General features: G+C 41.0%; 1 protein-coding gene across 4 annotated transcripts in view; it reads right to left on the bottom strand.

Annotated features, from left to right (window-relative positions):
- CMSS1 (cms1 ribosomal small subunit homolog) overlaps window positions 1-17464 on the bottom strand; it is a 239890-nt gene that overhangs the window by 43169 nt on the left and 179257 nt on the right. Inside the window, exon 1 of one of the 4 annotated variants that reach the window (XM_054077137.1) lies at window positions 13153-13189. The exons of the other annotated variants lie outside the window; for them this stretch is intronic. Coding sequence (XP_053933112.1) covers window positions 13153-13174 — 22 coding nt within the window. The 5' untranslated portion in view covers window positions 13175-13189. Of the gene's footprint in view, window positions 1-13152; window positions 13190-17464 lie in introns of those variants that run through there. 4 annotated transcript variants of the gene reach the window in all.

Here is a 17464-nt window from a genome sequence, read left to right as displayed (position 1 = left end):
GTGTATCTGTAAAGCTGTCAAAACCCAAGCCAAAATAAAATAAAATACCGATTCGATTAGCTTTCCAGGGTGAAACTGTTCTGTGTAGGGAGACAAGGACAGCTCACTTCTATGTGAGGTATCTACAGTTCAGTCATCACTACTTCCCTTTAGTTTCTGCGAACAGTACTACAGATCTTCTATTTTACAGTCGCAATTTCTACAAATCTTACAGGAACAATTTTCTACAGTAAATAATCACAGAATTGGGTAAAGGAAATGGCTTTACCTCAGGGGGACGTAAAATTATTCCAGGCTGGAACCCAACTGTTCATGTCTAGTTCTGTACGTGAAACCAACACTTAGAGACTTGGGATTGAAAACCTCAAAGAGGAAAAAGTACCAATTTATTGCCACAAAGACACACAACCTGACTTTTTGATTTCGAGAGGTAGTTTGCAAGCCTGAAGCACTTTTAAATTCAATTCTTTTAATGTTGAATTGCTAACAGAGCACTTAGTTCAGGTTTCAGAAGAGCTCCAGTGATGTATTTAACACCTGCTGGGTACACAGCCACTTACATGGTGTTCAATCCAGAGGGAAAGGAATAGCTGCTATCACTCTCCCTGCCTCAGGTTAAGCACCACGAATGGGAACCCCCCACCAGAAGCATGTGAAAGCACCAGCACTCACACACTGCAGCCTCCAGTGATCTAGAATTCCCCTACTAATTTTCTATTCTTCACTCATAGCTTGTCTTTTAACTGCATCCAAGGATGAACAAAAGTAAATAACACAGCATGCTTTACCTGGAGCTGACCCCAAAAGCCACTTCAAAACAGCAAGCTTGGGCAGATCCTAGCCAGGATCTCTGAACGGAGTCCAAAAGAGCTTGAGCTTACAAAGCCTTATCAGTCCACGACTCTGAACAATACTCTGGTTACTAAGCAAGCTCTTCTGCAATTTCAAGAGTCATTAGTATTCCAAGATGTTTCTGAAGAGCAGTCATTAAGCAAGTAAAGATAAATTAAAGGAGGGTGAGAAGCTGAAGCATGCTGCCCTCTGGCCTATGTGATCTTTACAGAAGTCAGGTTTTCTCAGCTCCCTTTAAGCTTAGAGCCCCAGGAAACATACCCTGGCAGGAGGCCTGCCCTAAAAAAACGTGTTGCAGATAAACCCACAGATGTGCTAAAAATTACCCACCTGTAGCTACTAGCCCTGTGCTGGTGAACATAGGGAGGAAGGCAGCACTATTTCTGAAACTAGGGAAGAAGGGCTTATTCTAGGCAGAGAATTGTTCTCTCTCTCTTCTTGCACCAGTAAGTACCAGCACACCAGTACCCTGCCAGTACGCAGCACCAGTGCTTTATGAACACGTGTAATGGCAACAAAGATGCTCATGACTCCGAACTGTATCTACCACCTGTTTAGTGGTGGAATTGACAGTGTTAGGTTTACAGCTGGACTCCACGATATTAAAGGTCTTTTCTAACCTAAATTGTTCTATGATTAAATGATCAAGAGAATTTGTCCCAAAAAGGAAAGGGACAGATAAAATGCTGCCTTAGTACAGGCATTGGTTTTACTGAGTTTTTTGTTTGTTTTTTTTTTTTTTTAAGTCTAGAGAATCTGCAATCTCCTTTTCCTTAAACTGCTCATGTGCTGTTGGGAGTATAGACTATGCATTTGAAACGACCAAACCACAAGCATGCCTACCAAGTAAACCCTGCAGGGATGAGGGGGAAGCTACATGCACGAGAGTCTTCAAGCTGCCTACACACAGAGCAGCTGCCTGCCACAGGGTCACTGGAAAAATCTGTTCAGCCATTCCGATAGCTTTTAAAAGCAAGGAAAACACAGACAAAAATACAGGGCAATGAGGGGCGGAACACATCTCAGACAAAGCATTTTTGGGTAGCCTCAGGAAATTTCTGGCGTATTTTAACACCATGTAAGATTGGCAGAAATCTTGTGGAGAACAATTTTCATCTCCATCATTTGAGGAAGATTAAGATCACAAATAACTTAATTGCACAGACTAGCCTCAGTAGGAGAGTAATACACAGGGTGCAAGAGAGGTAGGTCAAAAGTCTGCCACCTGTGCTCAACACAGAAAGTGCTTAAGAGATCAAACAATTCTCTTTCTAACCTCCAAATTAAAAATGGGAAGCAGGAGTGACTGCAGAGGATTCTCATTAAAAAAACAGTGTCACTGTCTGGTTCATTAGTCAAGACTTCTGCTAGCATGTACTTCAGGAAGCTCAAAGTACTCTTGTACTCTACTAAACAAGTAGGAAACAAAGTTCCTTCTGCTGTATTCCTGTGTTGAATAAAGGGGTCATTTTTCAAAGACAGTTTTGAAGGGTACAGAGCTACGAGCTGGACGTGATCAGAAGTCCATAGATCTTTCTGCTGCTTTCAACAGTCAACTACAAAGTGCGAGCAACTTGCCTGCAGAACCAAACAGGAGTCAATCTGAATCTGTCTCAGATGGTTCATCTCATTCCTCTCAGGAGGCCCAAAAGATGCAGCTGCTCCTCCTCACTAGCAGTGCTTGCCATGGCATCCCAACAGATTAGGCTCCATTCCCCACGAAGCTATACATTATTAAACTTATCTAAAGCAGACGGTGCTGACGCTCAGCTTCATCAGTGTCTGGAAGAACACCAGCTGTTTCCAGCTCAGCCCAAGTAAAGGGAGAGAATATGTGCATGTATCTAGAGAAAATATTTTTAGAATTCTGTAGGACTCAGAATCCTTCCTCTCTTCTTTTCCCTATGCACTATCACAGAAGTTGCCTAGGATTCATACCCTACTCTATCTCTCTGCATGCCCAGGTGCAACAGACTCCTTTCCACATCTTCTGCTTACAAGACAACTATACCACCTCATCTCAGTCAAAGACCTTGCTCCAACAGTCCATCCACTTGGGTTTTTTTTTGAATGGATTGTTGCAAGACTGTCTTTATCAGACCAACACACAGAGATGCCCAGATTATGTAGCCAATGGAAGATATGGCTGCACAACTCCCAAAGCACAGGAATGGACGCTGTAAAGAAAATTACTGTACTCAGCAATTCCTTAGCTTTTACCTCTTGGAAGTCCTTCATGGGCTTGGTTCTTAGACTCAATAATCTCTATGGTCCTTTTTCTTCATCAGCCTTGGAGCATTACAACCAATACATACCATATAGTTGCTTGTGTTGTAGATTAAAAAGTTCATTTCTACTGAAAGGCAACGAAGTTGAGGAAGAACTTTTTACCTTGAACTAAAGAACTGGTCTGTAAGGGGTACTGGATAAGATTCATATTCATCAGTCCTACTTAGAAGTGGTCACAACCAAATGGAATGGCAAATTACACAAAAACAGGAAGAAATGGATCTTCAGTGACTTACAGACCTTTCAAAGCCTCCAATAATCTCAATGATGCATTAATGGTTGCGTAGACATGGCACAGACTGGTGCAATACAAATACATGGCTCAAAAGGTATATCAAGCTCTTAAAAACCACAGAACATTAAGCACTGTAGCTAATTTTACACCAGAAACTTGTTTCTTGGGGTAGTTTTGAATTTCAGGATGCAGTCCAGCAGTGAGTTAGTTTATGAACAGTCACATCAAGATACATGACACACACATCTTGCATAACCCATACTCTCAAGAAAAATAGGGGTCTCTACTGTGGCAACACTACATGCAAGGAAGTGCTAGTTTCAAATAAAAGCCTTTCACTCCAGGGTAAAAGAGTTTCCAAACAGGTTTTGATCCCCTAAATCATGGACTACAGCTTTGCTACCAGTTAGGAAAGTGTTCAACAATTTGAGATGTTACAGCCAAACTGCTGTATGATCATTCAAGCAACATGAAAGTCTCACATGCAGTCATTTTTACCATAGAAATCGCATACTGTGTTCAGGTCTAATAAACCCACACATGGAAAACACACTAATTCTATCACTATTTCCCACATGTTTACAGCATTAATAAATCCATTAATCTCTAGAATTAATGACTAACAGTGAGAACACGGTAGGTGGTGATTAAAGCAATAGAAATGCCTCATAATACAGAAGTTATTGCCTTTGTGTAGGGAGGCACCGTGTGGTAAGTGAATATTAACTTCAAAGACACAGCTCATTTTACACCGTTGGGCTTTCTGATGAAAGCTGAATTTGGAGCATGTTAGCATGCTCTCCCAAGGTTTTTTTTTTTTAAATCAGTAATTATAATGAAACACTGTGGCTGAATAGTATCACCCTCACCCACCTACATCATCAAAACAAGGTGACATTATTTTTAGTTTATAAAGCTTGTTTTTGGCACAGCAAGTCACCTGTTCTCTCAGGTACTGTTCAGAAAGCACGATTAGTAGAATGAACCATTTATCTCCTCAAGTACTGCACTTTTTATATTGCCTCATTTCCCATGTAGCTCCAGGCGTGGCAAATAACAACTGTCTTAAAGCTGTGATTTTTTCAGGGCTGTTGACAAGGCTCTTTATACATCTTGGAGTAAGCTGACAATTTTGTAGCATGAAGTCCCAGACTTAATCTTGAGTATGAAGTACTTGCAAAAATAAAGATTTCTAAGTAGAAGGCTGAAGCACGTTACATACTCATACGCAAATTCCACAAGGCAAACCTACTCATATATATTTACCTGGCAATTATGTACAAGAGTATCTGACTAGATCCGAAGTCATCCTGTTTATCATTATCACAAAGCAAGACTCCATAAGCGTGTGTATGTCATTAAATTAGCTATAGCCTGTAGGCTTCGCCACACTCGTATCTGGGTTTGATCCTTAGAGTCATCTGTGTATTTCGATTAAGACACATTCAATAGACCTTCATTACAAGGCAATGACAATTTGTTTCCTCCATTACCTGATTTCCAGTTAATCAGTGGTCTTAAGAGTCTAATGTCTCACATACTAATGTAGACTGCTGGAGCCAAGATCTGTCTCTTTACATGGGACAGAAAGCAATTTAAATACACACTAATAGAGTCTGATTTTAATTACATTAGACACAGTATTTGTCCAAGCAAAGGCACAAGGGGAATACATTATAAAACAAACCAAAACAAAACCCCAAAACTTGGCTGTTGAAAGGAAACTATAGTCACATCTCTCATGTAAGAAATGTTGATAACAGTTCAGAGTTGCTGCCAAGGTTATTGTCATCCTGAATATATACTGGCTGTTCAGACACCAGTCACATGATTTAAAGAATAAAAACACTTATTTTTATATAGATCTGTTACTTCATGTAGAAGTAAACAAGTTGTTTGCTTTTTTTGTTGTTTTGTTTTGCTAAAAACAACCACCATTCAGCATGTGTTTAGAAGACTACATATGTTCCAGGAGCCTTTTAATCAATCATAGTAATTTGTAAACCCATTTCAAAAATAAATATTTAGAGGTCATGTAAGCAATGAACTCAAAGAATGGCTTAGATCCAGGCATTGTGTAGACTGAATGATGTGATCCTCCAGACATTTTTCTGCCCATGTGGTGCCATCAAAGAACTTTGGAGCTTTTTTATTTAAACAATGTGCGAAAGGAAGCAAAAAGACATATGAGGAACTGAGAATTTTGAAATGAGACAGGGGTAATGCAAGAGAGGTCATACACCACCACTCAAACATGAGCTAGCAGAAGAGAAGGAATGAGATAAGAAGAAAAGTCAGAGCAGCAGTGGTAGCCAGGTCTTTTCTTGGAAAGAGCTTAAGAATGAAATTGAAATAAAAAACAACCCTCATACTTCTCACACACCAGCTACTCTTTGAATTCTCTTCTTTTTACTAGTTTGGATAAGACTTTTACTAGACAACCTTTTTCAACTGACTACTTAGACCCAGAGGTGCTTGAGGAAAGCACTGAGGGCTCAGCTGTCAGCCCAGCACCAAGTGTGGTTGTTGAAATACACTGTTCAGCTATAATTATCTTTCTTTGACCAAAGAACTTCCTGGGGGTGAAGGAAAAGGAGAAGCAGAAACAACACCTCTCTGTTGAGAAATGACCTCTCACCTCGAACTAGTAGAAAAGTGCTGCCTTTGCTTCAGTTTAGCAAGAGCACAAGAGGCTGAAATACCTCCCTTCCAATTTTGACAGCCAAAGACCTTCTTCCCTAGCCTTGCCACCAACCATGCCAGGTCTCTGTACCAGTTTGTAGCAATATACTTCATTGGGCTACTCTGCTAAATGAGTTGCAGATGCTTCTGTAGTAAATCTTTCCTTAGTCGCGTGCTTCAGAAAAAATGAACTGGAAAAGTCCACTTTGTAGGCTCTGTATCAGCCACAAAAAGCCTGCACAGGACCATGAACTCAATCATCAAGGCCCTCGGGAGAATTCTGCACACTGCTGTCACATCTTGATTTTCCAACTTCATCCACTCAGCTGAAAGGATGTTTAAACCAAACATTTCTGGAGACAAAGAAAATCTCTTTTCATTCTTCTCTCATTATTGAAGTGTCTGAAACCTCCTATTCTCAGAACAACCAAAATAAAAATAAATGCTGGTAGATATGGGGAAATTTTAGCCTCAGAAATGGAATTTCTCACAAGAACTTTTGAAGATGTGGGAAGGGAGATGATTACTGGCTCTCAACTAGAGCAGATGCTAATATGATTCGTCCCCCTTTAATGCTCAATTCCACAAAAGGAGGTGAATCTGTTAGTGAATAGCAGAGTAATTTATCACCACACCCATAAACCTCTCTTCCTACAATTGCCGTACACCTGAATATCTCCTATGAAAGCAACCCCCTGCTCAAGGTGAATGCCATCTAAGGCCCTCCTGTAAACTTGAGCCTTGTTTCAGACCCCAACACGCAGCTTGTGGTTACACAAGCTATCATGCTGGAAGACAGGGTTTATGGGAAATGTCATTGCACTTCCACTCCTGACACAGAATAGTAAGATGGTCCCTCAGCATCCCCAGAGACCCTGAAGGCGCTTTGCATCCCCATCTGAGGCCTGGTGGGGGGATACAGCATCAGGAAGATTAGAGGCTCCCAAAACCCCCACAGCACCCCCAGAGCCACCCAGGACCCCCTCAAATCACAGTCCAACTTAACGGCAAAGCCAGAAACAGTACACAAACCCCACTGATGTGGTAAAACACCAAAAAGCCCACATGTAGCTTTTCTGCTTATTTACTGTACATGTCTCTCCACTTACTTATTTTTCACATGCTGATTATGCAAACATGAACTATGCTCTTCTAACACTTAGGAAGTTTTACACGTAACTGCTTGATACCATCACCAAGTGAACTACCACCAGAGTGGGAATCATACCTTTGAACAGTCTTAGTTCAATTAAAATCCCAACCTTTTATTAAAATATTTCTCTTACATTTACTAGAAATACTACTGTATTTCTCTTCCTTCTGAAAACCCCTTGTGATTAAATAGGACAAATCCCTCCCTACCCTTACTGTTCATAAGGTTGCCTCTCTGAGTACCCACTGCACTGAACTCCCCAAGGTTAAGTTCAAAGCTGGTGGAGGGTCCGGAGCACAAGTTTTATGAGGAACAGCTGAGGGAACTAGGATTGTTTAGCCTGGAAAAAAAGAGCCTGAGGGGAGACCTTATCACACTTTATGACTACTTGAAAGGAGGCTGTAGCGAGGTGGGCGCCGGTGTGTTCTCCCAAGTGAGAATTGACAGGACAAGAGGAAATGGCATCAGGGGAGGTTTAGATTGGATGTTAGGAAAAAATTCTTTACTGAAAGAGTGGTGAAGCATTGGAACAGGCTAGCCAGGCAAGCAGTTGAGTCTCCATCCCTGGAGGTGTTAAAAAAACACGTAGACATGGCACTTTGGGACATGGTTTAGAAGGCATGGTGGTGTTGGGCTGATAGTTGGACTGGATGATCTTTTCCAACCTCAATGATTCAATGATTCTAATTGACCAGTCAGACTCATACAGAAAGAAAGAGAAAGCCATTGATCATCTGCCATAGTGTTAGTGGCACACAGGTAGGGAAGGTCAAACAGGCCAAGAAATAGAACGGCTGTACTCATACACACTGCCTTGCAAGATCCCTGCTTCTCAGGACATCATTAGTGACTCTCTTGTCCCACACAGAGCCCACAGTGTGGTTCCTACTGCTTTATTCCCTTTGCTTTACTTCCTAGAGAAATGCGGCTTATACATGACCACGGTATCTGTGTATATGTGTTTATGTCTCTGTCCTGATCCCAGAGTTTTTGTATCGGCCCACAGTCATTACACCAAGGTTTGACAAAGGGCCGAAGAAAGCAAATTCTTTCAAGTTCTGACAAGTCTTCAGAAAACAGGCAGGGAGGCGATTCTATAATTATCCTCACAGAAAGAGAGTCTGGCATCTGTGATCCCAGAGAGAGGGGAGAATCCCAGCAAATTCCTCAACCATGGGAAAAATTTCAGTTGAAACTCACAGTCAACCACTGGACATAAATTTATAGGAAAGTAGGCATGTTCAACCCCAGTGCTCAGAAAACTACTTGTCTGGCTAGGCAGGCACTGTAAAACAGTAATTTGAATGATTTATTCCATTCTTTCTTCCAACAAATCTCACCCAGCACTGGAACAGGAGGGAGCAAACTGGTGGGTGACACATTTGCTAGCACAGAAAGGATCTTTATAAAAGTAGATTTTGTGTTTTCCAAATTAGGAAGAAAAAAAAAAAAGCTAGTGACAGAGTGTGGCAAGGGACCCCGTTTGTTTCTAAACCTGTCTTTTCAAACACTTTGCAGCATGCTCATACTTTCAATACAGAAAAAGCATCCGTTCTGAAATAAACACCGGGATAGAGCCAACATCCGTGTTTTGGTATAGCGGAGTTTATTTTCTCAAGATCTGTGTATCAGAGCAGAGATATGTATTATGAGTATCTTGATCCCCACCCAGCGCTGGCTGTGGCTGCTTAGGCAAGGAGGGAAAGGGGAAGACTCACTCTTCTTATCACCCCTACTTGTGACCTGAGCTTTAGTTTCTCATGCCTAGTTCAGCATAACAAACCAACCTGGCAATGACCCAATACTCACGCTGTTTACCACTAACCATGCTCATGATGATCCACGGCAGTCACAGAGCAAACACAAGCCACTCACCTGGCAGATCTGCAGGCAGTTGTGGGAAGCACCAAGTGACCTTTTCAGCCAGCAAAAGCTACAGCAGGAAGACAGTGCTTGAACAAACTTTATCACATGATAGAATGCTTCCCCACTGGCACAGTAACGCAAGGGGGAGACTATTTCCCACCAGCAGTTTACTAAATGAGAGTATAGCCTCAGTACAAAAGGAAGCACGAACTTTCAGCCTAAACGAGTTGTGACAGATGACAGTATGCACTCTCTTTTGTCCCTCAAGGAGGAGTTCAGACTGGGCCAGGCACATAGGACATTGCCTGCCACAGCAGCACTCCTCCAAGAACAAGGTTTTTAACAACATAGACATTCCTTGGGATACAGGCAACACGCTACAGAGGACAGCAGACACGTGGCTGCACTGCCCAGCGGTCAGTGAGAACTGAGCTCTGTCACACCTTCTCTTGAACCTTATTCCTGACAGAAACCAAATAGACAGTAGAGCAGGAGAGCTGTGGACTCCCTACAGATATGTCCACCTACCTCACCTGCATCATGTCTCAACACTTAATGCCATCACCCTCACTCCAACCTGCAGATAGCTTCCTTTCTTCTAGAACTGTGAAATGCTATTTTTCACAACTAAAAATTATGTATCTATTCTAGCCCTTCAGGACTTAGTATCTATCTAGAAATATTAAAATGGGATTAATTAAATTTATTTTCTAGTTTCCCAGGTGATGATATGCCAGGGAGAGGGAGTTCAGACCCTCGATGTTAATATACTAACACAAATGCATACTTCCCCCCTCAATGACTCCAGCATAAGAAAAAGCTTTAGGAGCAGATTCTTCACACTATAATCTCCCACAGTGTTTTCATTTGGTTCCTTAAGCACAGTATGAACTGCTTGAATTCATCTGCAGCTAACCTGCAACAAGAACAACAATCTGATATCTGAAGTCTAGGGAAAAGATCAAAATACAACACTTCCTACAACTCTGTGAAACCTGTATTAACTAATCAGGCAAAGACCTCAGTTTAATCTTTTTACCCTGGTTTTCTGTTGCCATAACACTTCCTCAGTTGACAGCCACTTCTTATTTTAGGAGTTTGGGATAAGCGTGTATTTCCTATTGTGCCAGGCTTCAGGCATGCCTGCTGATCTCAAAACAGGCACCACACACCTCTTGCATGGCATGCCTGAGCAAACTGTTGCAGAGAAGCTTTCCTGCCAGGGCTGGGTCATGATACTGGCAGTGAAAGTGGGCTACAGGGGAGTCTGGAGCAAGCCAGATCCCTGATGTAAGAAGTAGTGGACCAGAAAGACACTTGTGAGGTAAGAAGATGGAAGAATGATTCTCCCCAGTAATACTGAGAAATTGAAAAGATTGGAGTTTGGCACAAGGAAATGCACGTGCTTCAAGATTTTATTTTTTCTAAAGAATCCTTGGCTGTTCATGCACTCCTGCATAGCAACGTGAGACTCCCAAGTGGGAAGAAGCTCAACACCACACTTCTTTTTGTCCAGAAGAGCTTGGTTAGCTCACCAGAACAAAGGAATCTATGTAGAAATAAAAACATGTTAAAACATCAATTTAAACTCAGATCAGTTCTCTCTTTTCTGTAAGGCCCTGTGTGGCTGCTCCTGTTAGCGAGGCACTGGAAGGGGTGATATTTCAGGCATATTCTTCAGCAATGCTCTATAATTCCTGACTAAGCAGCAGGCCTGCCAATCACCCACCTTGCTCTGCTTGCGCACAAACCCAAGTTGAGTAACCTGAGGAGACATTAGCAACTCAACACTCACCGCAATTTCACGTACTGGTCTGACCAAGTGGCACAAGCACTTAACCACAGATTTTAACAACACCACACTGTGTATGCTAATTCCTCCTTGATATTCCATGGCAGCTGCCACTGTGAATCGGCACAGACAGCAATGGATTTGGGCTTAACAAGCTGGCTCAATTGCACTTACACTTTTTGGAATGAGGAAGATTATCACTCCTACCTAAATTATACCATGATCCTGACTGCAGTCCGCCAACCTCCTCTGAACCATGAATTACCAGAGTTAATATTCAGCCAGGAATATTGCAGCTGGGACTGCTTGAAAGGCTTGGCTGTTCCCTTCAGGGGAAAACACCAAAGAAGTTATCATTTATACACTACCTGAGAGCCAAACACAACACGAGAGTGACATTTAAAAGAAGTGCTCAGGACATATTTTTCATCATCACTGTCAATCCAAATGCCCCATTACTGCCTCCACCTTATCCCACTCTGCAACAGGTATTAACAGGCTGAAGCGACAGAAACAAGTGGATGATGAAAACGTTCCACGAGCAGACTGGACTATGCTGAACACTGTGTGGGAACGTCAAGTTGGATATTTTCTATACCTTCCAGTTGTTTTCACATGGCACATTAGACTTTCTGATCTTTTTTTTTTAATTAACTATTGTGCTCAAGCTCCCTGGGGCTTCTCTTTTTGCAACAAGGAAGTACTTCACAAGTATTAAAATCAGTTCAAATAAAGTAAAAAAAACAAAGGAAGAAAAAAAGAAAAAAGCCAACAGCCCATCTGATATTTTTTCCTCACAAAAGTATGTATTTTTTCCCCTATATCTTCTGACTCCCTCTGTATCTTCTTTGCTTTAAAAATGTAACAGTAGGAATGGATAGTCCAACAGACCAGAACTTTGGCAACACACCACAAAGTACAAACTTACAGCATTAGGCATCGATATTGTAGGTCGAAAACACTAGCTCTGCTCAGAACTGCTCTTTTCTTGCCTGGTCAAAACCTAAGGGCATCAAATTTCTCATATTTTCAGTGAGTGAGAGGCATGAAAGCCGTCCAAAGCCCAGGTCCAGAGTGATGTGATGTCCTGAGGCAGTGCGGCACAGCAACTGTACAGCAAACAGGTCACAGGAAAATAATTAATTAGATTTCATCCAGAAAGGCCAGGCACTTTGAGAGGCACCCATGGCATTTACAGCTGGCTGGACAAAGGGAGCTGTGGATGACATTTGTTCAGAGCAAGGATTCTACCTACTCATCTAGATTAGGAGCAAGTCTTTTAAACCATCCCATTTAAGAGCAAAGCTTTTGGAGTGATAACTAGCTTTGATGGGTATGCAAATGAAATAATAGGTCTGCCAGCACTGAAGGAACCTGCTAAACCTTAAGACAAGATGCAGAGCAATGCACAGCATTACTTCTAAAACAAAGTCAGTTATTTCTTTCAATTAGTATCTGAAAGTTGCCAATATCAATAACAAAAGTATTCAAGAGAAAAAATAAAGAAGCACAAATATGGGGATTAGTTGGAACATCAGACAGTGTTTTTCTATTATTGTTACTATTTTTAACAGCAAATGGAGTCAGAACATGTTCTCCTAGTGATAATGTAATTTAAGCAATCTATTACTCACTATCATGCTGAATCAACGTTCTGCAAAACCTTAACCTCCATCTCAGGTTCGTCCCCTTATCCAACCCCCAATATGCTCATTCCAAAAATCCACTACATTTAATCCCTGAGTTTATAAAGCAGATAACATAAACACTATTGCATTCAACTCTAGGAAATTACTAGCACAGTACTCTTGAAATCTCCAAGGAAACTCCTGCTGGGATACTATTTAAAACTTCAGTCCCCAAAGCAACATTTCTTAAATGACCTTGAGCCTACAGTTACCTAAGTCGCACCAAAGCTGCTCAGACTTGTTGTTGCTGGCATCAGCTCAAATTCTTTTAAAATACAGTTAAGATGTGCAATAAATAGAGAACGATGAAGTCAGCGCATGAGAAAGATTTTTTAAAGTTACCCATCAGAAAAAGCAAGGCAGACCTTGCATATAAACATGAGCAATCATTTAAAGGGTGCCCTCTTCACTTGCAGCTTACTCAGCCATCATGCTCTTCAAAGTCCTGCATGTCTTAGCTTTCAGCTGTGTTAAGATGCTGTTGACGAAGGACCAAGATGCATGTTAATATGCAATCTGCCAGAGGTGTATGAAAATCAATCCAATTCTCAGATGACAAAATTCCCTACCCTTATTACAGAGTGTAAAAAGTTACCAAATGCCTTCAAGTGGGACATAGTTGCCTGTAACGCCTGCCCCACACTGCAACACCATCAGCTCCAGGTGAACCATACGGGTTCTCCACGCTATCTCCATCTTTCAATAGTGGCTTGGAACCAAGAATGTTAGTATTGAAGAACAAGAGCGGAAGGGCTGAATCCCAAGATAAGTAAACGGCAGGGCTGACCTCATAAGCTGTTCCCTAGAGCATACCACTGGGATCGCATGACGTTCCTGGAAACAGTATATGAAAAACAGACATTGAGGTTTTACCATTCATAGGCAGGAAGTAAACAACATTTAGCAGGAATTAAACACATTTATTATTAAAAGAAATTGAAAACACAAACCCTACATACAAATCATGCTGAGGTTAAAGCAGCACTTAGATCCAGTACGGAAACACAGCAGAAACAGGTCACGGCAAAATCCACACTTGCAGTGCATGCACATGTGCACACTTGTGAAGGTATAGAGAGAATTTCCAGTGCTCTTCAAGAAACATGGCCACTACATTAGAAAAATGAGAACTACAGAAACTCTGAGTTTGGTTCAGATCCACTCCCAGAGAAGTTCATAGAAAAAACAACAACAAAGATCTCCAAACCAAACAACCCACTTCAGTGGGAAGAAAATCAAGCTACTGATGAGTACCTCTGAAAATCTTCCCCATTTTACTAACGTGCTTTGCTGAAAGGAAGCTGTGTGAGGCGTCAAGCATTTCAGGTCTTGCCAACTTGGAGGTCCACCCCATGCAGATAAGCCTCACTCCTGAGCTTCTCTCTTTACACAGGGAAGAAACTGACTTTATATATTAAAGTATAGACTTCAAACATTCTTTAATACTGATGAATATCATTCTGTTCTCACATGCCACAGACTTCCAAGGTAAATTCTTGGAAAATACAAGTTTTGTGAAACATCAACAATACAGAAAAATAGGAGAAGAGACATATGACAGGCCTGGAATTTGATGCTTATCACTGTAGGAAGCCACGATCCTATTAAAATTTCTTCATTTTTTTCTGCTGTGATGATATCAAGGACAAGTATCTGTAGACCTTATTACACAGGCACCTCAGCCGCCTAAGCTGCAGCATTAAGACCGAAAGATGGAGACATCTGGAGTCATTCTCATTTTGTATATTCCACATCAAACTTATGTGGACCACACTGACAATTCATAATAGGAAAAATACAAGTCCTGTACTGGTCCCCTGTCACATCAATTGCTGGGAAACCGATCAAGTTCACCCCAACTAGCACTTAAATAACAGCCCATCGCTCGTTTAGATCAAGTAAAATCAGAACAATGATACTGAACTAGAAGAACATCACAGAGTGATCATTTCAGAGAGAATACTTTAGTAGGCTGTTAAATTTTGCTTAGGTTAAACAGGTTTAGAGAGGCATTCCCCCCTATTCTTTTTTTTTTTTTTTTTTCCCAGTAAGTTGCTCTGAGCAGCTGAGGAAAACTGAAATTGAGGTCAACATTTTCATGTTTTCTCCTTTTAGAGGTAAATTAACTACTAAGGAAGAAATAATTTTAAAAGTACAATACTCTGTGCTTATATAGTGCCTTTTATCAGCAGAACTCAAAGAGCAGCATATACTTTTTAATGCACTCAATCAACTCCAAATCAAGAAACACGGACTAACAAAAGATATGAGCTTTTGGAAAAAAAAAAAAATTTGGTTTTTCAGCACTAAAAAGTCATACTTTTTAGGACCAGAGGAAGATAAACAGCTTTTGATCAGTCTCATCTCATGCAGGTAAAGTCTCATGCCCAAACAAGAAGAAAACTTTTCTTGATGTAGAAAAGCTGCACCACACTGAGATCTGGGCACTGTCCAGATGCCTGGATCCCTTAATTCATAAAAATTTGGAATTATATGAAAAAGCTGATAGGACACAAAATCTCAAGCGGCAAGTACACTACCAGGGCACTGAGAACCACTCAGTCCCAAGTCCACAGATTACAAAACATAAGCATCCACATTAGGTTCTACAAGAGAACAGACACAAAGCCTAGTGCATCCCAAGGCCAATCCACTGCTCTCTTCCCCAGCTTTATAATTCTACATAGAACCAATATAAACACAGCTTAAAGCAGTGTTCTGAAAAATCTGTGTACTTAAACTGATCCATGTCCTAAGAGACAGGCATAAAACATAACAAAAATATTAGCAATTAGTTTTTAGGGACTGTGATCTCACAGATGAGAACGGCACAAATTCAACTTAAGTCAATGGAATTATACCCACTGATATGAGACCACAACACAGCACTCAAAAATACCTTAAATCTTAAAATTCCTAGATGCAATGTCTATGGCCAATGTCTGCATTAAAATAGCTACACGTGCATTACCCTGAAAGGAGGTTTCAATTATTTTTATAGTGAGATAATGTTCCCTTGACTATCTTAAAGTCTTAGTAGCATATAACAATTAAATTTCATTCTTGAGAAGACAATAGATAACATCTGCAACTTTGAATCTACACAAGAATTAGTAATTCTATTTTCTTCACAAGAACTCTGACTATCCCACAATACCATAAGGCTACTGACAAGCTACATATAGGAATTCAAGGGGAAAGCAGAGGGAAGTATTCTCCGAAGCCAAACGCAAACTGGAAGTTTTACACTTTGCCAGTTGCAGGAAAAATGGGAAACAAAACACTTCATTTTGTAATAAAGTATCAGCTAACATACTTAGCAGAAGGAAACCCATTCTTTACCAGCCAAATCTGACTTTCATCCAGTGAACTAAAAATATATCTGCAGAGGTTTGTTAATACGGTTGACCTCAAAATTTGGAACCTCTTCCTTCCAGATGCAAAATAGCTCAAAATTATGCATTTTCAGGGAAGGATCCAAAGGCCCCTCCACCGTCTGTTCCCCACAGAAGTTAATCACCAAGCCTTAGTGAACACAGCCAATCCTAGAGCCTGAGGAAACACTGTTATTCTCACTTTTGGATGGCAAATCGAGCAATTAGTCTCTTCTACGTTTTCTACAATACACTTTACAGCATTGCTATGCAAGGTTTAGTACACTGCATGATGCCACCACTGACCTTTCCCAGTGCTGCTCGCCTATGTTTGGCTTTTAAACTAATCAGAGAAAAGAAAATAGCATGGTCACCAGGGCTGTGCTCAAATGTAGGTTTTTCTTTTCTCCTCCCTTTCCCACTTTTCTTAAGATGAGGTAAAACCAAAACCAACCAAACAAATAAAAAACAACCAAAAAAAAGAGACTACACATACTTAGGTGAAGCACAGAAAAGCTAACTTGTAGGCGGTTATATGAAAAGGTTACTTAAAGCCTGTTTGCCAGAGGAAAACAGAGAGCTGACATATCTTAACCAGCAACATCACTACAGGTGAAGTCAACTGTTCACCTCAGCCATTTAATCCAAACTACAATTTGATTTGTCTGTGTTAGGAGTCGAAGAAAAGACAGTTCACTCTTTTTTTCTAAGTTAAAAAAAGAATTGTTACTGTCCTGTAACTAAGGAGTCTTTGTAATATATCACATTAACGCTTCTCATGCCGTGGCTGTGCATGGGAATCATCAGCCAGGCCCAGTTTCCATCAAGACTGGCAATGCCAGCACCTTCAGGCCTTCTTTTGTACTGTGGGCATGTGACTAAAAGAACTAGTGGATCACAATTGTTTCTCTGAAATGTACAGTCCCACAATTTTCCTAGCATGATCCTGGGGCAAAAAGACAGGAAGTTTAGCTGTTTCTTGACCAAAGAAAGCAAATTTCAGTTACTGGAGAATAGTTTCTTTCTTCTCTAAATGGTCATTCACTTGCATAGTAATTCGGTGAGGATCCACATCAGTATTTCCCTCCCCTGCCCAGCTCACCTTAAATACGCTATCCCATTCTCCAGTAACACAGTGGCCAGCCAGAATCAAATAGCACCTGGCATCCTTTTCAACAGTGTTTAGCAGAGATGTGGATCAGAAATATTGGGACCAGAAATATTCATTTAGAGATGCAACTGGAGGTTATTTGCACTCATGAAAGAGATGAACCCTAACCCCCACCAGCAGCTCAACCCTAGCACACTAATAAGGATGTATGAATGACAATCTGTGATCCAATGCGATCTAAGCTAAGCCAGCAGTATTTAAGCCCCATTTTATGCAGAGTATAGCATTCTCCTACAGTTTAAACCCCTTGGGAGTGGGTGGAGTCAAAAAACATTATACCAGCAATGTGGAAGTTCTTCAGGCAAGGATGGAAAGACCTGAGAACAGAGGAAGAGAGCAAAAGACAGCAGCTTCACTTCCTG

The sequence above is a fragment of the Cuculus canorus genome, chromosome 1, assembly GCF_017976375.1.
Source record: "Cuculus canorus isolate bCucCan1 chromosome 1, bCucCan1.pri, whole genome shotgun sequence".
NCBI lineage: Eukaryota > Metazoa > Chordata > Aves > Cuculiformes > Cuculidae > Cuculus > Cuculus canorus.
The sequence above is the reverse complement of the archived record's forward strand: the minus strand, read 5'-3'. Positions and strand labels throughout refer to the sequence as shown.